This window comes from Manis javanica, chromosome 1 (assembly GCF_040802235.1).
Source record: "Manis javanica isolate MJ-LG chromosome 1, MJ_LKY, whole genome shotgun sequence".
Classification (NCBI taxonomy): Eukaryota; Metazoa; Chordata; class Mammalia; order Pholidota; family Manidae; genus Manis; species Manis javanica.
The window spans coordinates 19789601-19812420 of record NC_133156.1 but is presented as its reverse complement, the minus strand read 5'-3'; the positions used below and the strand labels follow the sequence as shown (position 1 = coordinate 19812420).

At 45.7% G+C, this 22820-nt stretch overlaps 2 protein-coding genes across 5 annotated transcripts in view; both read left to right on the top strand.

Moving 5' to 3' along the window:
• SOHLH2 (spermatogenesis and oogenesis specific basic helix-loop-helix 2) overlaps positions 1-6078 on the top strand; it is a 75093-nt gene extending 69015 nt beyond the window's left edge. For both annotated transcript variants that reach the window (XM_073229269.1, XM_073229280.1), the window contains one exon: positions 5209-6078. In XM_073229269.1, the coding sequence (XP_073085370.1) occupies positions 5209-5229 (21 nt within the window). In that variant the 3' untranslated portion in view covers positions 5230-6078. The remainder of the gene's footprint in view (positions 1-5208) is intronic.
• Positions 6079-10588: 4510 nt separating this feature from the next.
• The window catches only part of DCLK1 (doublecortin like kinase 1), a 287302-nt gene continuing 275070 nt past the window's right edge, over positions 10589-22820 (top strand). The window contains exons 1-2 of one of the 3 annotated variants that reach the window (XM_037012274.2): positions 10589-10802; positions 15235-15629. In XM_037012274.2, the coding sequence (XP_036868169.1) occupies positions 15254-15629 (376 nt within the window). In that variant the 5' untranslated portion in view covers positions 10589-10802; positions 15235-15253. The remainder of the gene's footprint in view (positions 10803-15234; positions 15630-22820) is intronic. The other 2 variants (XM_037012261.2, XM_037012255.2) reach the window with 2 other exon arrangements.

The following is a 22820-nucleotide window of genomic DNA, read 5'->3' as shown; positions in this document are numbered from 1 at the left end:
CATCTGGGGCCTTTGATCCTCTTCCAAGCAACTTGGTTTGGCAGAGTCCATTTCCTCATACCTCCATGACTGAGGTCCCCGATTTCTTGCTAACTTCTAACAGCCACACACAGTTCTTCACCCCGTGTTCCCCACAGGCTATTCACAACATGGCTGTTCGCTTTGCTCCAGGAGAGCCCCTGCTCAGGCTTTGCCTCCGACTTCTGTCTCTGACCTATTGAACCTCTTTTAACAGGGCTCACCTGGTTAGGTCAGGCCCACCCACACTCAGCAATAGGGATTGATTGGGTTTCACACAAGGAGACAGGAATCTTGGGCCATCTTAGAATTTTCTCACCAGAAGTCTTTATCTTTTTCAAAACACTTATGCTGATTTTATTCTGTTTTCTTTTGAGTTTCTGAAGTTCATTGGTTTTCTAAAGTATTTTCTAAAATCCAGTATGTCTGCTTCAAGCAATATATTATTAAAAGCATATTTAAAAAAATTTTAATGTATGGTTTTAACATTAATTTCCCTCTTATTATTCACTTCCTTCTTAATTACATTGTTGGAGAGAATATTGACTGCGTGATATCAATGTTTGGAAATTTGTTGAAATTTTTTCCATTTTCCTGTTACAGTTCTGATTCAATTCTTGCCATACGTATTACTGAGATCGTGCTATTTTGGGCATGCCTACTCATAACTTTGTAGTTCTTGATCAATTAAATCTTTTATCACTACGTCTTTTTCATTAGAAACTTTTACCTTAATATACTTGTTTCAATCCTCTTAGTGTTTCTGTGGTACAGTTTTTCCATCCTTATATCTAAAATTTATTGTGCCGTTGTATTTTAGATGTGTCTCTTATCAAAAGAATATAGCTGGATTTAAAAAATCAAGCCCAACAGCTTGGTTTACTAATTGGAGTTTTTAGCACAGTTATATTTTTGTAATTGCTGGCATATTTGTGTTATTTCTAGCATCTTACTTTGTCCTTTCTATTTGTCCTACTATTTTACGTCTCATACTTTCCCTTCAAATTTTACATCGATTTTAAAGAATAATTCTATTAATTTTTCTATTATTTTAAAATTGTATATCATATGTCTATTTTTTTTGTGTGTGATTTTTCTAAATATTTAAGCATTCAGGCTTACTCTGTTAATATATAAATTTAATCAGCATTTTCTCCTTCCAAATTTAAAATATTTAAGAATTTAACCAGCTCTCCCAACATATATTATCTTGAATTTTAGTTCTGTCTTTTTGTAACCACACATTACTATTGTTACACAATTAGTGTTATCATTTTCCTTGCTGTTCGTTTCTTTTACCATCTGAGTGAATTTCCTTATTCTAGAAATGCATGTTTTAGAGCTTTAAAAAAATCTTACATTTTGTCAGTTATACCCTAAAAAAACTGAAAAAAAGCAAAGTAACAGCTTTATTGAGATAATTCTCATACATAAAAATTATCCTTTTAAAAAATACACAATTCAGTAGTTTTTAGCCTATTTACAGAATTTTGCAACTATCACCACTGTGTAATTTTGGTTTGATGTAGTGCCATTTATTTATTTTTGCTTTCATTTCCCTTGCCTGAGGAGACATATCCAGAAAGAAATTGCTAGCGCTGATGTTCAAGAGTTTACTCTCTATGTTTTATTTTGGGAGTTTTATTGTTTCAGGTTCTTATATTTAGGTCTTTAATCTGTTTTGAACTTATTTTTGCTTATGGTGTAGTGGCCCAGTTTTTAGAAATTCTTTAAGTGAGAATTTGCAAGTAGTAAATATTTTCAGGTTTAGTTTCTTTGAAAAGTATCTTTCTCTCACTTTTATTCTTGAGAATGATTTTCTTCAGTGCATGATTCTGGTTGATAATTGTTTTCTCTTAGCACATTGAAGACGTGATCATTCCACTGTTCTCTGGCTTCCGTTTTGTTCCTTTGTATGCAAGTGATCCTCATTATTTGCTGTAGTTTTGTTCTATAACGCTGCTATAAACACCAAGTTCACCTATACTGAATTATTATTGCTCCTAGAGGAAATATAGGGTTAGGTTCCTGTGAACCTCTGGCCACATTTTCATTCATGATCAATATATAACTTTGTTTCCCACACGTTTCTGCTAAAAGATAGTCTATCTCATAAATGTACTGATGATTCATTAACACTGAACTCACGGCCAAAGTGCTGTAACCCATGCCTGAACAAAGCTCACGTAACACACCTAGCTTCTCTGGAAGGCACGTCCCAGCCTCCTTGTGCTTAGGGGCACTAGGTACCACTTTAGTGATGTGCTGGGGAGTGTTTTCAACAATAAAGTCATCAACAAAAAGCAGAAAAATGGGCACAGTGTAGCACTACATAGACTACGTGAAAAGGACACATGTTGACACTGTGAGAGCTGAAACAGGATGGAGGGTGGCCTTGTCGGACCTCAGCAGGGACAGGTGTCAGGAAACTGGAATAGTCTGCCACTCTGTGCATGTCTGTGAGCGACTATGAAAGCATTACCAGTGTTGATTTTGGGGTTTCAAATAAATGTTATCAAGTAGGTAAATTTGCAAATGTGAATAATGGGGGTCAACCCGTAATTGTCCATTTTTCTTTTGAAGTCTTACTCAGTTTTGGTTCTCTGCAGTCACTGTAGTAGTTTACATGTGGATTCCATTCATTTGAATTATTGGCACTTGTTGGATTTCATGAATCTGGGGCTTAATATCTCTCACTGGTTCCTTAAAAATGCTGCCATATATGCTTCAAATACTCCCTCTCCCATTTTCTCTCTTTCTTCTCTTTCTGAGACTCTGCTTAAATGTATGTTTTGAACTTTTTACTAAATTATTACTTTTGACTCCTATTATTTAGTATCTTCTGTCTCTTCCTTTCTCTGTTGCATGATTAAGTCTTTGGATCTAATTTCTAGTTTGCTACATCTTTCTTCATCTGTACAAATCTGCTGAAAAAGCCACTGCGCAGATCTGAATTTCAGTAATTTTATTTTTAACTTTTACAAATTCTTTTTGACTCCTTTTCAAATATGCTTGGTCCATTTTATAATCCTTTGCTCTTTGTTTGCCATTTGCATCCTCTCTGTTAGTTCTTTCAGCATATGATGTGCACACATTGGTAGTTTTTATATCCCAAGTCTGAGAATACTATCAGAAGTCGCTTTAATTCTGATTCCATTTTCTGCTCTTATTTTCAAGCTCCCATTCATAGTGCCTTCTTTACAGATCTACTTAATGACTTTTTGCTTTTGACCACAAGACTGTTTTTTTGGAAGTTTATTGGTGGTAATTGTTTTGAGGCCATTTCTTCAGGGAGCATTTTACTTCTCCTAAGTGTCTGGAGACCATTTTAAATTGAACTCAGAGCTTGAAGGCTTTGGGAGCCACCAGGATAGTATGAATTTAGGCCAAAAGTCTACATGAGGCCTAACTTGTATACCTGAATTCTTAGGGAGTAGTTTCCTCCTCTACCTGACACCAAAGATTGGGGCAAGCACTCTTTTGCAGAGGGTGAAGCCCTTGGAGATCACAGTTTTGTGGTAGGGTTCCCTATTCAATACTTCATGCTGGGTGTATTCTAGGCTTTGCTGTCAGTCGTCCTGCCCTGAGACGCTATGAAAATACAATAAATTCAATCATTTGACCTCATGTTTTATTAAGATCAAGAAGGGCAGGACCATTTTTAGTGTTTAGTGTCATGTGCATGCACCCTAGATTAATGCATCTACATTTATGATGCATTGTGACTTAATTGTTAAAGGAATAAATGTTTCAAAACATTGTATACATTAACATCCCACTTTTTCTGTTTAAGATTATATTTTCGTGTGTGTACACACAGATGAAAAAGTTTAGAAGAGTATAAATATACTAAAAATACTTTGGGTTTTTTTCCACTTAAAAGATTTTCAACAGCAGAAATTTAGTAACTTTTCTCTTTGTTTGGAAGATGCCTTTAAGAATCCACTTGCACAAAAATAAAATAAAATAAAAAAAGACCTGTAGGGATACATTAACAAGGTGCCAAAGATTTTTTGACTGTATGGATGAAGTTATTCAATCTACATGCAAACCTGATGGGACAGTCACTGTTTATGAACCCAGGTCTTCCCAATCCTTCATGTTTCTGGTGAGTTCTGCCACATTCCTAGAGAACTAAATGGTGACTTAAGTGTTTATATCCTGTAGAATCAGTGAAAGACCTCAGGCAATGGGAATTAACAAAGTGGGATATTTTTTAAAAAGTGTGCCTTAATGAATACAAAAAGTGAATTGTCAGCTCAAGAAACTTCTGGAAGGAAGCATGTGGCAAAATAAAATTCTATTCAAATGCATTTTAACAAAGGTGACTATCTTGAGGTTAATTTTAGGAAGTAAAATTTTATGTAAAAATAAGTACAATTTTTATTATGCTGGGGGTCTACTCCATGCCTTGGAGCATTGGTAGAATATACAAACAAACCCTTTAAAATGATTTTGTTGAAATGATTGAATCAAGAGCAACCTATCATTTTAAATGTTTTTCACTTGGAGATGCCATATTTAATGCATGAATTTAAAAAACTCCATGGAAAAAGACAAACACCATATGATTTCACTTATATGTGGAATCTCAAAACAAAACAAACAAAACGTCAGTAGACTTATAGACACTGAGAAGTGACTGGTGGTTACATGGGGGAGGGGTTGGGGTACATGCATGAAATGGGTAAAAGGGATACAGACACTGAATCTCCATCATAATATCAATTATTCATGGGGATCAAAGTATAGCATAGGAAATATAGTCAATAGTTCTGTAACATCTTTCTATGTTGACAGTAACTACACTAGTTGGGATGAGGACTTAGTGTACATAACTGTTGAATTATTATGTTGTATACTTGAAGCCAGTATATTACTCTACATCGACTATACTTCAATAAAAAAAATTAAAAAAATGAAAAACTCCGTGGATTTAAATGCGTTAATAAGCTCAGCTTCACATCACAGCAAGAAAAGCACAGTAAATATAGACACCTGGACATTCCCTCCACCCACTGTGCTCCCCTGCCATCCTCCACACCCAAACTCTGCTAGTAAAATTGTTCTTATTCCCTGTTCTTCTCCAATATGCTCCAACAACACCTGGAAGAGCTTTTAAATATGCAAATCTGGTCTTGCCAGTTTCCTGCTTAAAACCCTTCTGTGACTTCCCTTTTTTTTTTTCAGGATAAAGTCCTCATTCCCTAATACGGCCCAGGACCGCGAAGCGTGGCACTGCCTGCCTTCACAGCCCACCTCCACCTCTGGGCCCACCTCGCTGCGCTCCGGCCACCCCGCCCGTCTCCTGCTCCCGGCACAGGCTGCTTCCCACACAGTCTTCGGAGAGCTGTTTCTTCTGCTTGGAATCATGCTCTTCCACCCCGTTGCCTGGCCAGCTTCTGGTCTCGCTTAAATGTTACTTCCTCAGGGAAGCTCTCTGAAGCTTTGTTCTTTCCCTTCACAGTACGTAGCCATACTGAAACTGAACAGTTACTCGTGTAAGTATGTGTTTAACATCTGTCTCCCTGCAGGCTGTTGAGGCTGTGGGCGGAGGATGCTTGTAATTCCACCTCCAAGTTAGCACAGAGCCTAGCAGATTGGAGACTGCGATATAATGAGTCATAAGACATATGTATTTGGCCCTTCAGATGACCAAACATATGTTTCCCAGGTGTATGTGGTCTTCATCTGCAGTTCTGGAAAACAGTGCAGTCTTAAAGGTGACATGGGTGTCTTGTTATGTTAATGAGAGACTTTTGGGCCCCCACCCAAGGGCGGGGGCTGGAGGCTGAATCAGCCGATGGCCAATGATTTAGTCACTTGTGACTATGCGATGAAGCCTGCACAAAACCCATGAGAAGATCTTACGGCCGTTTGGCTGGGTTCCTCTTCTCTATGGCAGAGAGCTGCTATGCATGGGGAACCGGAACGCCACCACCTGCCACGGAGCCAGGCCACAAGCTCCACAAGGCCAGAAGCTCCTTTATTTGGGACCTTGCCCTGTGTATCCCTTCATCTGGCTGTTAACCTGTGTTCTTTACTGTTTCCTTTATTAAACTGGTAAATGTTGAGTGTTTCCCTGAGTTATGTGAAGTGCTCTAGCACATGAATCAACCCTAAGCAGAGGTCATGAGAACCCTGATCTGTAGCCGGTAGGTCGGGAGTACAGGGAATAGCCTGGGGCTTGTGACCCGCCTGGAGTGTTGCGGGGGTGGAGGAAGGTCTTGTAGGACAAGGCCCACATCTGCTGGTGTGTGAGGATTGCTTGGTGTTTGTTATGTGTGGGAAGTCACTCCCCCTGCCCCTGTCACACACACACACTGGAATCAGGTCTGGGACCCAGAAAGGAGTTACACTACTGTTCATACTGCTGTGGATAATACTATTACTGTTGTATGTGAAAAAACACATTGCAGAGACACTGGAAAGTTATTTATTGGTTGAATGGATGAATGAATGTAAAATGGAATCGAAGTCACAGATACAATCCAAGTTGTCAAGATACAGATTTTAGGTATCACAGGTTCTCTACATATTTATTTGCTATAGAGACCACATGAACCCCTGTAATTATTCAAGTACACTGAGAGAGTTATTTGCTGTCAGTTAACCTGGAGAGAGATCATAGGTAGTGAGCTGGTGGAGCCTGTTGAGGTGGCTGCGATATAATGAGTCCCATCGTGCTCATCACACTGATGGGAAGCTGGAGGATCGTGACATCAGGTGTCCAAAAGGGTCTCGCTCAACAGGCTGGAATGGAGGATCAGGTAACAACACAGTAACAAGGGAAAACAGACCGCTGGACTTGGGTCCCCAGAATTGAAGTGAACAAACACAGAATAAGGGACCTTAAGAACAAACACGCGACATGCATGGAGATTTTAATCGACCAGAGGAGTCACAGTGTGGCATGTCTGAGTGGGCGGAAGGCTCCTTTAATAGACGCGTGTTGAGAACAGCTGGAGTCAGGTGGCTTCTCCAGCCAGACCACTGTTCAGCTCTAAGGAGCAGGTGTTGAGGGAGGTACTGCCAGCTGCGCCTGTCTGGGCAATTCCCAACCATAGGAGAAACAGTGGAAGGACTGGGGTTTCCGAGTTGATGAGGAGTAGAATTTGGCAGAATGGGGCTGTCAGGTAAAAGGCACGGCCACTAGACTTGCTCTCTCTAGATCTAGAGAAAAAAGAAGTTCCAACAGGGGAAGTGGGTCTCAGTTGAATTTGAGGAACTGCCCAGCAGTGGAATGGGCTCTGCCAAGTTCCCGTCCCCCAGAGGACATGACCCTTAGACGGGAAAGGGACAGATGCGCTCCGGGACGTGCTCTGTTGGCCTGGGGAGGGCATGCCGGGGTGGATGAGAGCCGCCCTTTGTAGTTTGGACCCCTGCCATGTTGGGGGTGCCAAGCCAGAGTGAAAGGTCAGTTAAAAAAATCTCACCCATTATGTCTAGAATTCCCAGATCTGAAGATAATCTTGTTTCTCTTCACTTTTGCCCCATGTGCCCCCTTTAGAAGCAACGGAGTAGAGGCTGAAAGTCCACTTGTGGAGGGAACGAATTCATGCATGGGGTAAAAACTGGAGCGGCTGTCAAGGTCCCTTCTCCCTGAGTTTCTGCCATCAGCAGAAGGCAGAAGTAAGTGTTCTGTAATCAGGGGCAATTAAAAAAAGATGTGGAAAATACCGTAAAGAGCCTTTACATATAGGAAGAACTACAAAAGAAAACTGGAGTGATGACCATATTCTATAAAGCTATTCCTCACAATTGCGGTGGCCACTAACTATGCTTTGTACCCCAGCCCAGGAGCGCGGCAGTCATGCCCTTTGCCCCAGAGGAGGCCTAGAGAGAGACTATGAATGAGCTGGGGTAAATTTTGCCTCAAGGGAGAAACAGGAAGTGCATCTCTTCCTGCGAATATTCCTTATTCTATAATTCTCTTTGAATCCACATGATTGAGCTTATTTTCTATGAAGAAGCCAATAAAATGTGCCTGCAAAGAGATACATGTTGATTAACAAATATTTCTTCGTAAGTTTTCTTTCTTTTCCTTGTTTGCACCTGAAATACTTTCAGAAAGCAATAGTGCCTATGGATAAGATTGTCCACCAACCTTGTGTCAGAGGCTGAAGTTCAAATGTTCTCATGGAAAGTTCCGGTCAGAGTAGATACATTTGATGGTAGCCATCAATCACCGAGGAAGCGGCATTCGCAACAGCAAAGAGTTGTTCTCTCTCTCTTAGGAAATAGTAAGTTCAGTGATTAAAAGATTGCATTTTCCAAATGAGACTTCCCAGTAGAATTTCGTATTGCTTTATAAGCATATGGCCAAAGCGATCAGAACACTGATTTAAATACTAAAACATGGGGGATTTTAAAACTGGGGTTGGGCTCAACATTTTTTTTGCTGTATCACTATGAAAACATGATACAACTTCCCTACGCCTCAATTGTTTCATTGATAAGGTGAGGACAATTTGTGTACCTTGAACCATTCCTGTGAGGATGAAATAGGAAAATGCATAAAAGTCCCCCAGCACAGCCAAACAGGCTCAGTTAATAGGAGCCAGTAACAGAGCTGTGTCCCAGCCACTGTCATCGGGCAGGGTGCAGAGCTGTGGCTTCTTGGAGCGATTGGGGAGCACAGCTTAAACAGCAGTAGCTTCCGGGGCTAGAGTGAGATCTCTGTTACCTTCAGATTTTTGTGGGAAAAGAGAAGCATTAACAGTCATTTCTTGGATCAGTATCCTGATGATGTAGAGGAAGTAGCATCGGTTTTTGGAAATTGCTTGAATTAGGAGTTTCCTGGTTGAATTTCATTAAATTTTCTGGAAGTAGCTCAGGCACTTCTGTAATTACTTCTGTTCATCACGGGGTGCCATTGAGTGCCAGCCTGCTGGGACTAAATATGACCATAATGGGGTGACCTTTTGGTACAATTGAGTGTGCCCATCTACTTAATTATCAGTGCCCTTTGGTTTCCTGAAAGGGTTAATGAGGCCCAACTGTTTTCTAGAGTCAGCACTTGGCAACTGAGAGTCAAATTCAAGGGTGTTTGAATACATTATCTGCATGCCCTAGGAGAGAGGTGAGACGTGGTTGAATTACACAGAGTGTAAGAAATAACCCTGATAGAATATCCATAGGGGTTAGGAGATGGAATTTATTTCTTGGTTTAGCTTTTTGGCAGAAATCACTTGGCTTTTGTCACTGGAAAGATAAACAGAAGCTCTGATTTCCCTTCTTAAGAAAAATACCCTCAGCTCCTTACTTTCACTACACATACCCTTTAGCCTTCCTTTTGTATCAGAATTTGAAGGAGCTGGCTGGGTCGGTACTTTGCATTTAGTTAATTTGGTGAGTTCATTGTACTCTCATCCCTGGGCTATTAAATAGTTCAAAAGTAAATATTGTAGCTACTTGTTGAATATGTAACATGCATCTCATCTGAGCTGCATTTTTATAAAAAAGGGTAATGATTTCATATTTACATAATACTGTGGAAGTATTTTGAATAGTTCATTAATAATAAGTAGTTAAATACATACTTGGGCTCAGCAGGCAAGAGAATTTTATTTTTATTTTTTATTTTCCATTGAAAGGTGCAAGCTCAGGAAGGGAGAAAAACACACATTTGGGACAAATCCATGTCTCAAGCAACATGGCTGCAAGGGGGTTAACTAGGCCTTAATTGAACTGAACCAGGCTAAGGTTTCTCGGAAGTCTTGCACCTCGCACTCCCCGGACTTTTGTGCAAAGCCTGGAGGAAGCAGCAGTGAGCAGCAGCTTGGGCCCTGAGAACATTCTAGGAGGGAAGGCGTGTGTGAGCTCATGGGGCTTTCCAGTGCTGACCGCCGGCCTTGGCCGCCACGAGGTGTCCAGGAGCTGAAACCCGGCCCTTAGGTTAGGGCGTATTGTGACATTATTTGGCTCCAAGCAGGGGTCAGTATTTCAAGGGTGACTCAAGTCTTGGGGGCTAATGGGATGATGGTGGGAGCTATGAGATCTGGCCCTTCCCAATCAGGGGGGCTGAGGGTGACCCCGGAGGGCACAGATGGGGAAGCCCCGGGGCTGGTCCTGCGGGGGGGGGGAGGCACTGAGTGGATGCATTTTGGGCCAGATGCGACGGGAGGGCCATCACTGTGGCTTCCATAATCCGGGAAGGGCGTCAAACACACACATCCGGGGAGGGGGTTCACATCACAGCATGGGGGGAGGAAGAAGGAACTGTTTCCCCGGCCTCCGCCTAGGGTGGGGGCCTCAGCGCTGGGCACACCTCGCCTCCCCACCTGGCGCCGCTCCGGGCCAGACCGGGCCCCGCCACGCCCCCCTCCTGGGTCCCCAGGCCCCCCGCGCCATCTGCCCGCCGCCCCAGACACGCGCCCCTGGGGCTGGGGGGCCCGGCGCGTTGCCGCGGGCGGCTGCGCGGAGGCGGCGGCGGGGCGCGCGCGGGAGGCGGGAGGCGGGGGGCAGGGGGCGGGGGCGCCCTGCCGGGAGGGGCGGGGGCGCCGGGCGCGCGCCCGCGGAGGAGGCGGTGGCCGCGGGAGCCGCAGGAGGGGGCGCGCGCCCGGCGCCGCCGCCCAGCTCGGGAGCGCGGCTGCAGACCGCGCGCAGCGCCGCCGTCCCCGAGGCCCGGCCCAGGCGCGTGCGGGCAGCAGCGGAGGCAGCCCGGCCCCGGCCCCGCAGCGGCCGCAGCCCCGCCCCGCAGCCCCGGCCGCGCCCCGCCGGCGAGGACAGCCCGAGACGCGGCCCCGCGCGGCCACAGACAGCGGCGGCGTCTCCGCAGAGCGGTGCGTGGGGAGCCGACCCTGGGGGGCGCGGGGTGGGGGCCTGCGGGAGGCCGGCCGGGGAGGCTCCTCGCCCTCCGCCCGCCGCTCCTCGGGAGGCGCCGCGCTCCAGCCGGGCCGGTGGGCCGGGGCCCCGGGGGCTGCGGGCACCTGCCCCTTTTGTCTGGAAGTCGGACGCGCGGGCCCCCGGGTCCCGGCGGGGCTGGTGGCGGCGACGGAGAGCAGGGCCGGGGGCTCGTCGTTGTGCGAGCCGCGCGCCGAGCGGGGACCAAGTCTGCGTCCAAGAGCGGCCGGCCAGGTCCCTTATTGTGTGTGCGCCCGAGGACGGGACGCGCTGTGCGGGGCAGGGGGCCGGGGAGTGGGTGTCCGAGTACGTGTGCGGGTCTCAAGTTCCTTCGGGGGCCACGAGGCAGCCTCATGGACGAATGAGTACCTGCAGCGCCCAAAGGCTGCGGAGAGGAAATGGCCTTTTCCTGCTAGTGGGAGCGCACGCACAGCCCTGCCCTGCCCCACAAAAGAGGCTGCTTTGGAGAACCAGGTTTGCGCGCAGGCGTTGCTGGTTTGGCAGGGAGGTGAGGGTCGGAGATGGGGCACATGAAGGCTTTCATTCGGCCCGGCCCCTCCCTCCGCACCTGTGAATGTGTGTCCACGTTCTGGTGCTCACGCGCCCAGCGGCCCCTCCGCAGGGTGTTCCGTGAAAACCTTTTAGGAATGCTCTTAAATATATCTCCTTTCAACGGGAAGGGAAAGTAGGACATCGTTTTAAGTATGAAATGTCACATGAATGCGGATCACAAGGGAATTTAAGAGGGTTATATGTAGCACATGATAAAAAATACATCCTGTGATATCTGTGTCCAGGTGGTGCATGCCCTCTGAAGGCATGTGTGTGCCTCTTTCTCCACGCCTGCCCGCCCGCCTGCATCCTAGTACCACCGGCAAAATACGCGTTGGGACCTCCAGGTCCAGCATCTATTTAGATGGTAGCATTTCTGCTGAATTATTTCTTAGTGTGTGTGTGTGTGTGTGTGTGTGTGTGTGTGTGTGTGTGTGTGTGTGTGTGTGTGTGTAAATCTCTGGAACAGGAACTCATGTGCTCTTCTAGGGAATGATGAACACAGAGGCTCCTGAAAAATGGAGAGAAATCCCACAGAGAACAATTGAGGTTGCTGATTTCTTGGCATGGCAGTGTGGGTAGGAAAATCTCTGGAAAAGCCGGGCCCCTTGCTCCCCACCCAAGCGTCTGTGAGCTCTGGCTAAGGTGGCGTGGTTACTCTTTGGTGCCATCATACATGTGTGCCGGGCCCTTGGCCGCCTGTGGTCTGTGAGCATGTGGCTGGCGTGCTTTATCCGGTTTCCTGTGTAGAAATTAGGAGCCTGTGCAAGCCCAGGAAATCTGCAGGAGCGCTTGGTTCAGATATGTAACTAACCCAGTGGAAGAGCCGAGCCAGCCAAAGCATAGGGAAAAGACACCTATTTTGAGGCGGCACATACTTACCGGAACACTAGGTGTGTGGTGTGGTTTCTGACAGGCATATTTAGTGGTAGCTGGTTTGACTCGAGTGTGGGTTTTCTTTGTCTACAACATCATTGGCCACTTTGGGGCAGGCTGGGTGAAGGGAAGTCACAGAGGGAGGTGAACACATGATCCGGTGTGAGGAAATACACAAATAAAATCAACAAAAGCAACGTTCCCTCCTTTTAAATTGATCTTCTTTTTTTCATTCGGTGTGAAATTCTTGGTTCTAAAAGCCTGTTTCTGCTAGAGAAGGCCAACGGTTGCTAAATGATTTGGCCTTTGCAAATCTGAGTCCACAAGAGCCCCTTGGAACTAGATTTGTCCTCTCTGGTGACACAACTGTGCTGTCCCGTGCTGCCCTCCCGCTTGTTTTCTTCTGGTTTGTGCAGGTGTGGGAGGAAACCCCTAGGGTTGGGAAAGTGATCACTGCTTTTAAAATTCAAACCAAGCCTTCAAAAACCAGTTTGGCCTTTATAGTTTGCAAAGTCTGAAGTGCGGATGAAGTTGGCACGATATTGGCAGAAACAACATATATACCCCTTTGGGAGGCGAAAGAGCTCCTTTCAGAATCAAATGCATCAAAAAGTAGGAGCAGTTGTGAGATCATGGGCGAAATATTTGTTCTATCACTCAGTTAATAGCTGCCTGAAGGACTGGATGTCACATGATAATTATTTTAACTTCAAATTACTATCTAACTTCAAAACCAATGAAACCCATTCACACCTACCTATATATGGTATAACTTTTTCTGGAAAATGCACATTTAGACTATTAGGAGTTACCAAGAGGCAGGTGGTAAGTTTCATATTTGGAGGGAAGAAATGCACTGAGCTCATAAGCACTGCAGATTTAAATCACGCTCTGCCGCTCGCCCTGCCCGCTGTGGGGTCAGCTGTGGGATCATGAGCAGGTGAGGCTGTTAGAGGCCTGGCCACCACTGCCTCCTCTATCTGTAGACAGAGCCTTAGCAGTTAATTGGCCTGTCCAAGGTTGCAGGGCTGGGTAGCTTGAGGGCTTTCAAAGCCCTACTTCACAGCCTCAGGGGGGTAAGGCCCCTAGAACAGTAGGGTGTGCTGTGGGAAGGAGGGAGTGCCAGCTTCAGAGTTGGAGTGAATTTGGGTTCAAATCTAAACTGCCTTCATGAGGACTTTGGGACCCTGGATATATTTTGTGCCCACCCTCAGGCACAGTAATATTACCCAGCTTGCTGGGTCATCATAGAAGACAGTGTTTAGAATATTACACAGTGACTGATTGCTGAGTAATAATGTCAGGCCCAACAAAGGTATTCAATAAATAGTAGCCTCCCCCACTCCATGCATTTCAGTACATAATCGCTAGTGTGCTTCGGGGCATGGATTTTTAGCCACTCTGGGTGGGTCAGAGGTCAGTTTATCAGGGGGCCACGGAGAGGTCAGGGAGGCTTGGTGGCAGTAGTTTTGGTTAGTTTGAATTGACCTTGACATGTCTACATGGAGGGACTTGGGGAGCATTAGTAAGATTCTTGCCCCGCATTTTCCATCTCCCTTATTTTCTATTTCAACATGCCTGAGATGGTGTCATTAAAACTTTCTTGGGTTTCTGAGGTTTGTTTTTCCACTTTCCAGACTGTCCTGTTCAAACCTGGATCCCCTTGCAGGGGGCAACCCCACAAGCCTTTCTCAGCTAACTCCTTAGCAAGGATACACTGATCCCACAGGCAGCTCACTGATAACCAGGCTCCATCGAAAGTAAAATGGGGACCAGGGGAGGGGAGTAGGTGTCCACTGAGCAAGAGCCTCCCTCTCCAGAAGGGGGAAATTCTGTGCAGCATCAGGAACAGAAAGGCAGATCTTATTCATAAAATATATAATACGTATCACATGCTGGACACTATCTTTAAGTGCCTTATGTATTAATACTTACCAGTAGGTATGAGGTAGGTGCGATTAGCATTTCCCTGCGTGGCTCTGAGGAAAGTGAGGCTTACAGGAGTTGATCCGGGCTTGACCTTGTACTAGCGTTGTGACCTTGAGAAATGTTACTTGCTTAACATCTGAAGCCTCAATTTCCTCAACCACAAAGACAGAGAGAGGCTTGTGGGAGGAAAGGCAAAACCTCCAAAGAGGAAGCGACTGCTCTCCCTTTGGGGTGGGGGTCTTTCTTTCCTCTGCCTCCTTCTTATTCTTTTTTTAACCCAATTTATCTGAAGCACTAAATGTAAGTAAAAGAGTTATGGTGACTTTAAGAAGTTATCTACCAACATGTGAGCATGTTGGGAAATCCTCCTTAAGTTGGTAGAACCTACGGGTCTCTCAGCCTATTCTCTGTCCGGCCGTGGGGAGCACGGACACCATAAAATGGGAAGCGGTGATAGTCTGACGGTTCGGGGCTCCTGTTTCTTGGCCCACCACTGCTGCCTCTCCTTAGCCCTACAGCCATGTGGACGTTTCTTTCCTACCTGCCTCCACTATCTGCCCACTGCAGGGAGCCGTGGGCTTTGGGGTCGGCCAACCCGGGTGGGAGTTCTTGGTACAAGCATTTTTCAAATTTACTTAGTGAAATCGAGGAGAACATTTTCTGTGCCTCAGTTTCTGCATCTGGAAGTAGGAGTGGTAATAGTTCAAAATGTGTGTTGCAGTCCTCAGAAATAATAGCTGCTCAGAGCTTGCAAGTGGCCAATACACAGGAGCTGTTTCTAACCAAAAGGGTTGATCAGTAAGTTGTTAACCACTGGGGCCGCCTCTTCTGTTTCTTTAGTGTCTTTCTTCTCTCAGCTTGATAACTCAACTTCCTTTCCAACTTGATAACTCATATTAAATATATCTTCCGATATGGCAGTATTTCCACCAGCTGTTCTCAAGCTGGCCTTTCAAATCACGGTCCTAAAATAACCTCAGATGCTTCTCTGTTTGGCCTTTTTCTGCCTCATAGGTTCAACTTTGACCCCGTCATGTCCCTCGGCAGAAACATGGAGCTGGAGCACTTTGATGAGCGGGACAAGGCGCAGAGGTACAGCAGAGGGTCGCGGGTGAACGGGCTGCCCAGCCCCACGCACAGCGCCCACTGCAGCTTTTACCGAACCCGCACGCTGCAGACCCTCAGCTCGGAGAAGAAGGCCAAGAAAGTGCGCTTCTACCGGAACGGAGACCGGTACTTCAAAGGCATTGTGTATGCCATCTCCCCGGACCGCTTCCGCTCCTTCGAGGCCCTGCTGGCCGACCTGACCCGAACTCTGTCGGATAACGTGAACTTGCCCCAGGGAGTGAGAACCATCTACACCATCGATGGGCTCAAGAAGATTTCCGGCCTGGACCAACTGGTGGAAGGTGAGCGCTCTGAAATGACCCAGGTGACCCAGGGGGAGAGCTCTCAGCTTTCCACGCTGTCCCAGCCGTCTCCTTCTTGATCTCCAAGAGGCATCATTGAGCCTTGTGGCTGCTGTGAGTCTCTCATGTTTTAGAGTATGCTGGGCTGTACTGTAGAGTAAAAGGAAAAAAAAAAAACTTAATGGTATTAGGTCAGGTAGCCTATGAATGATGGGCGTGAGAAAAAATGTTTTAATTCTGTAGAATTCACTGTGTTTTTTTCTCACACTCATGCTACATTAATTATAAAAGGCCATTTTTGTACCTTTAATCACATAGTTCATATTCATTTTACTCATTTCTGGATGCAGATTGAACTTTTGCTATCAGGAGGTGAACTGAAATCCTGAAAGTTTAGTGTGAAAAGGAGCCTTAGGTAGGTATCCAACCTGCTATTTTTATCACTGAAGCCCAAGGCCCAGAAAATTCAAGTGATATGTCTGTGGTTATATGGTGAGTTAATAGGAATGCGGGACCCCAGATTAAGTTTTCTGGCTTTTCTTTCCAATAGGATGCTTTCTTCAAAGGATTGTTGTCTTTCTATGACATTCGAGGATATTTAAAGGAATTAATGTGTTTGGTTTAGTTTTTCAAGTCCAGTTTGGGTTAACAGTAAAAATCTGTTTTAGATATCTCCTGTGGAAATAGGACTGTTGGGGTGCACTGCCTAAGAGTCCTGGTGTCTTGTGCAAGCAGAGGAGATCTCCTGCTCTGAGCTACTCTTGTCTCAGTACCTTCTCCGTGGGAGTAGGACATAAAGCCTCTAAATCGCCTTAGAAATCACATGCAGAGTAAAATGACTTGGAGAGAAACAGCTGCAATCAAATACATGCTATGGTGTGAATGCGGATAGCTGATCCCGTTGAGAGAGTAGGTTTTGCTGAGTCGGAGGGCTCTAGGTCCTGATGCAGTAATGCCCGTGGGCAGGGAGGGTTGGCGGGTTTCAAGTGCTTGGTTTCACCCTGCATTCGTCTTGACCCCAGCTGCGTCTGCCCAGCCCTCCTGTCTTACTGGATCTTGGAGGAGTGCCATGTGTGCCATGTCCTTCCTCTCTTGTAGGTAGTGGGGAACACCCCTTCATCTCTGCAGGAAGACGGCTCAGGTTTTTCTGCCCTGTGTGGGCCCAGGCAAGCCCTCCTGTCCTCCTCTGGAACTAGATTCAAGGTTGAGGGTCACTTGCGTCGTTCTCACATTTTCCTTGCCTTTATCCCTTGGCAGGAGGCCAGGCCAGTCACAGTAGGACTGGACTTGAGAAGCGGCAGAGGACCTTGGGTTTGCTGTGTTTATTTTGTGGGAATTCACATCTCCTTTCGATGACTTGTCACCGTGCCAGGACGCCTGTAGACTTGGCCTTTTTCCTCCTATTCAGATGTTAGACTTCCAGTAAATTAAAGGAGAAGAAAGAACATGAGATCTTTCTGCATCAGCTCTGATTTTGCTGCCCTGTCCTTTTCAAGACCTTGGGAAATACAAGGGTAAATAAAACATTGGGTGGGATATTCTGAAGGATCTGGACAGAGATCAGATGCAAAGTTAGGTGCATGGCCAGTCACCAGACCATCCCTTTGGTCTTGCAGGAAAATGTGACAAGATCTCAAAGCACGTTCTGAGGCTGCCGGGGCTTAACTCCCCACTCATTTCCAGAAGCATTTGTTCAACACCTACCGGGGGAGGGCTGCTTCAGGCAGTATGCTGTCCAGAACCGATCTTTACTGAGAAGTGGCCAGAGCTGTTCCCATAATTTCCATCCACCAAGGGGAGGGTGTGAGAGGTGGGAAGCGACAGTATTTCACATCCATGAGTGAGCAAAATCATGGCAGGCTTGCTACCATCTTCTTTGCTGGTTTTTTTTTTTTTAGCACAAAAAGGTGCTTCCTCTGAGAGATGGCTGTCGTGAGTGGGGCTAATGATAGCTCACAGTTTCTGAGCATGTGACTTGCTTGTATGAACACATTCAGTCCTGGCAGTGAGCCCACAGGTAGGTGCTGTTATCCTTACACTAAGGTAACAGGAATGAGGCATAGCGTGGTTAGGTGGTCTCCCCGAAGTCATGCAGCAAGAAATGGGGGAGTTATGAGTTGAACTCAGAAAGACAGGTGTCAGCACTTGAGCTCATAACCACCACTGATAAGATACTGAGTGGGGTTTACTTAGTGGCTTTGAAGTGAATTTTGATTGTATTAGCTCCTTGAAAACACGTGTGTTTAACCTTGACTTAGTTCCAGGAATGACACACCCTGCTCCCTGAAACACTTTCATATTCCCATTGGCCCCCAAACACTTTTCTCCCCAATCAATGGAAAGGAACTGAAGATTGATTATTCTGATGTTAAAAAATCACTTTTTGAAAAAAAAAAAAACTTTTCAGATTGAATGAGCAGTAACTTCAGTACCATGTGTAACATCACATATTGGCTGCATGTAAGTGTTTTTTCCACTCTAGGGGGATATTTCTTCTCATCTTTGATGCTGGCGGCATGCAGCTGCGCTTAGTGTTGGCATAGCTGGAAATTCATTTAGATGCGCTTCTTTGTCAATTACATTTTTGCTTAGTCTGTTAAAATGCAAACCGTTGCCTCATCTGTATCCTTAGGTCCCTATCTCCCACTTTACATAGTAATTTTATGTAAACGTCAGTGCCTGTTATTAGCATCTCATTTCTTCTTCCAGATATGATGATGCTTGAGTTTTAAATTAGATCCTTTTAATGGCTACAGTGACACGTGTATTTGACTTGTGATTTTTTTTTTTAAGTGTGTTCTTTCTCACTTACCTCAGACTAAAATTCGGCATTACAGGGACATGTGAATTTATTTATAATGGTCTCATGATCACTTGTATTCCTTTTTGATATTATGTGCAGATTATTTATATAGTTTATTATATTACGTACAGATTATTATGCTTAAATTTTGTTGAAGTGAGTCACTGAAGCTGGCACTCAGCCTGAAATATAAATGTATGAGTGCATGTGTGCATGTATATGATTGTTTACGCATGTATGCATCTATGCACACATGTGCGCACACATACTTAAGAGCAGGCCATGGGTGGTACTCTTAGTTTTTTGTTAAATGGCCTTAATATGTTCAAGAACAACATGAAACTTAATAAGGAAAGTTGAATTGCAGGCCTATTTCTGCCAGCGATTCACCTGAGTAAGACTTGACCTCATTTCCCCCAATATTGTTTCCCCCAGTTTTACATTATTTTTATTACTGTAGTTATGTAAATGTTGCGAACATAAATGAAAGAGTTACATTAAAACCTTTGAACTCCTAGGAGGAAGATGTGCTGTACATCCTAAGTACTGACTGGTTGAGTTTTCTGTATTGGATGCTTAGACTTTGGTGTCGGGTGTGTTGAAGGATAGGCGTTACCCTCCCTACGCTTTCCCCACTTTTAAATAGACTTTATTTTTAGTGTAGCTTTAGGTTCACAGCAAAACTGAGCAGAAGATACAGAGATTTCCCGTGTGGCTCCTGCCTGCACATATGCACAGCCTCTCCCATTATCGCCAGAGGGGTGCATTTGTTAAAACCGATGAACCTACGTTGACGGGTCATTACCACCCCAGTCCGCAGTCTGCATCGGGCTTCGCGGTTGCAGTGCGCCTTCTGCAGGTGCCAGCCCAGGCGTGGCGGCGTGTTTCTGTCACTGCAGTGTCACACAGGGTGGTCTCACTGCCCTAAAAATCCTCTGACCCTCTGTGCTCTGTCTCGTTTACCAGGTTGCAGTCTTGCCTTATGCGCTTATAAGATTTTTTAAGATATTAGCCCTTTGTGATGTTACTTGGAAGTATTTTTTCTAGATTTCCCCTTGTCTAGTGACTTTGTGTATTGTGTTTTTTTTGCCATGCAGATTTTTAAAAAATTGGTATAATCACATGCATCAGTGTTTTCACTTATGGGGCATAGTTTTCATGCCATGTGAGCCCTCTGTCTTCTGAGATTATAAAGCTGTTTCCCTCATTTTCTTTTAGTATTTTTATGTTTTTATTCAAAAAATGCTCTTATTGGGAGTCATTTAGTACAGTCTGTGAGGTAGGGATTCAATTTTGCCGTTTTCCCTGCTACCAGCCTCATTTTCAATAGTTTTTATTTTGAGATGAATTTGGGCTTAATAGGCTTGTGATAGAGATAGGGAGTCCCTCATGCCTGTCACCTGTAATGACATGTCTTATGCAACCATGCAAAAATTACCAAATTATTAAAAATTACCTTTGGCACAATACGCATAACTGAACAACAAGCTTTATTTAGCTTTCATCAGTTTTTCCACTGCTGGTGGGTGAATCCCACGCTGCGTTTAGTGGTCACACCCCCTTCGTCTCTGCTAAGCGGCCACCGATCCCGTCTTCCTTTGTCTTCGGTGCCCTGGTCAGGTGTTTTGTTGAGCGTCCTTCAGCTGGGATTTAGACTGAAGTTGTGTATTTGTGGCAAGAATTCCACAGAAGTGATGTGTCCCACCCAGGGCATCGACTCGGGGCATGTGGTGCCGCTGTGTCTTATCGCTGGTGAGATTCACCTGAATCAGCTGGGTAACTGGGTGTCTGCCAGTCATTGTCACTGTACAGTTATGGTTTTCCCTCTTTGCAGTTAACTAATGTTCTGGGGGGAAACTTTGAGGCTCTATAAATACATCTTGTTTCTCCTTAAGCTTTTGCCCATGAGTTTTGGCAGTTACTGGTGGATTTTGCCTGTAGTGGTTATTACTGTGGTGTTCGAAGGGTGATTTTCTGTTGTACTGTGCACTTAGCTGGCCCCTAAGCACAGGCTCACCCTTAAATACAAGTGACCTTCTCTTTCCTGCGTTTGCAGTATCTACTATGATGTCATCAACTCCCATTGTTTCAACTGCTCTTTTAAGGCTGATTACTCCCAAATTAGACCTTTTTTTCTGCACTCCAACCACCTGGATGCATTGAACTGAAACCCTGTGCCTTTAGTTCTTTCAGACTCAGTGTGTGTGAACATGACCTCGTTCTTTCCCAGAATTCATTCCTCTTCTGATATTCTGAATCTTGTTGAACGGCATCCCCCTGGAGCTTAACATTACCTTTGACTTCTTCTCTTCATCCCTCAAATTCAAGCTGTGACCAAGTTGTGTTGATTCTCCTGAAGACATGGCTTCAGTTTCTTTTCTCCCTACGGCCAGTATCATAGTCTTCAAGTTCTCCTTGAGCTGTTTTAACTGTTACTTTTTGTACTAGAGGATTGACATGTTTTTACAGTGAGCATTGAACAACATTTTGAAGGATGCAAAAAAATATAAAAAAATTAAATGATAACTCCTTATATTCCTGCCACTTGACGCCTGGCATCTCTGGTACTATGTAACAGGCTCCTTTTCTTTTTCAGTCTGTTTTTCTTTTCTTACTAGCATCTGTGTTTGTCCCTGCTCGCCCATTCCTCTCTCCCAGGCCCCTGTTAGTTCATGTCCCTTAGGACACGTGTCCCACATGGTCATCTTCAGACAGCTTTACTGCCTGAAAGCCCAGCCACAGGAGACCCTGCTGTGCCATGCATGCCCTGGCTGCCCAGCGGCCCTCCGGCTTCCACACAGGGTCCAGCCCCATGTTTGCTGGACTCCCTTTAGTCATTTGCCTCCTGCCCCTTCTGTCTGGCCTTGTCTCCTATTGTCGCTGAGCTCGGCTGCTCCCTCCCCTCCGGGCCTCCCTTCTCTCGTTAAGGAGGGTAAGGTGGGTGTCCTGCAGCATGTGTGGAATCATGGGAAGGTCATAGCTCTGGAGCCCGGCCACCTGCATTTGGAGCCAGCTCCTCCCACCTTTCCTCGCCGGTGGCCTTGAGCAAGCTCGCTCTTGGGCTGCCCTGTGACGCGTGAAGACTGAGCTCGTGGGGTTGTGGTGAGGACGCAGTATGGGTTAGAACAGGACCTGCACAAGGCAGACAGTCACGTCACAGAACCTGTTCTGCCAATGACCTCTCCACTCTTCCCCTCGGGCCATAGGTGGCACGTCTCCCGCAGTGTAAAACATTCTTGCCTTGATCTTGCTGACCTCTCCAGCCCAGAGCTTTTCCATGAGAAGATAGATCCGTATTTGCTATCTGTGCTTCCTCAACTTCCAGTCATACTTCAACCCCTGGACTAACATCATTAGACTGTATATATTTATTGATTTTATATCAAAGTCTCTGGAAGTCAGGGAGCCCCTGGGGTCCTCACTGTCTAGCATGATAGTTGCAAATACTCAGTAAATATCACTGGAAGAGAGAGAGAAAAAAGAGAGGACAAGGGATAAATGAATGAATCAAAGCAGTTTGGCATCACTACCCAACAGAAGTGGCCATTATAGGGCCACGTGTGCCAGGCCAGTGGTCCCCTAGGACACCCTATGCTTGCTGCCCTGCTGCTGTCCCCGAGGCTTTGAATGCTGATGTCTGGATCTTTCCCAGCTGCACACTCGCTGCTCCTTGGTGTCCACGGCTCCAGGCACCTGATTTCTCCCAGTCCCCTTCTGTGGCTCCTCCATCTCTGGGCACTTTTTAAGTAGTCGGGTTGCCCTGGACTCTGTCTGTCCAGCTGTTGTGTTCCCTGAGGGTTGTCCAGAGTTTCCATAGCTGCAGCTGCCGCATGCACCTTCCTCCGCAGGTCCAGGCCTGTGTTTCTGCATGCTCGCTGCACATGTGCCACTGGTTGGCTCCCGGGAACTTCAGATTCGTATGTGCATCACCAAGTTAAGTTCCTTCTTTACTGTCTAATCCATACCTGTTTCCCTTCTGATTCTACCAATCGTGGTATATGAGAAGTCGGACAAAATAGAAGTTTCAGTGTCTTATTTCAGTGTTGTTGTCGCTTATTCCCTTGGGACCCACATCTGATCAATGGCCAGTTCTGCACTCTAGTTCACTGATGGTGTCTGCTAAGGACTCCTCATAGCATCCCCTCCTCTCTCGCCCCCCTGCAAATGTGCAAAGCTCAGCTCTCCATGTCCTCTCCCAGTCTGTTGCAACAGCTTTCTAAATGGCATGCTGACTTCTGTCTCCCCATGTCCTGCCTGGAGCCCATCCTTCACACAGCAACCAGGGTGAGCACCCTAGAACTCAGGTCTGATCAGGAATAAAAATCTTGACCTTGCTGCCGACTGCAGTCTCCCTCTAACTAGTTTGTCTGTGGAACCATTTTTATTTT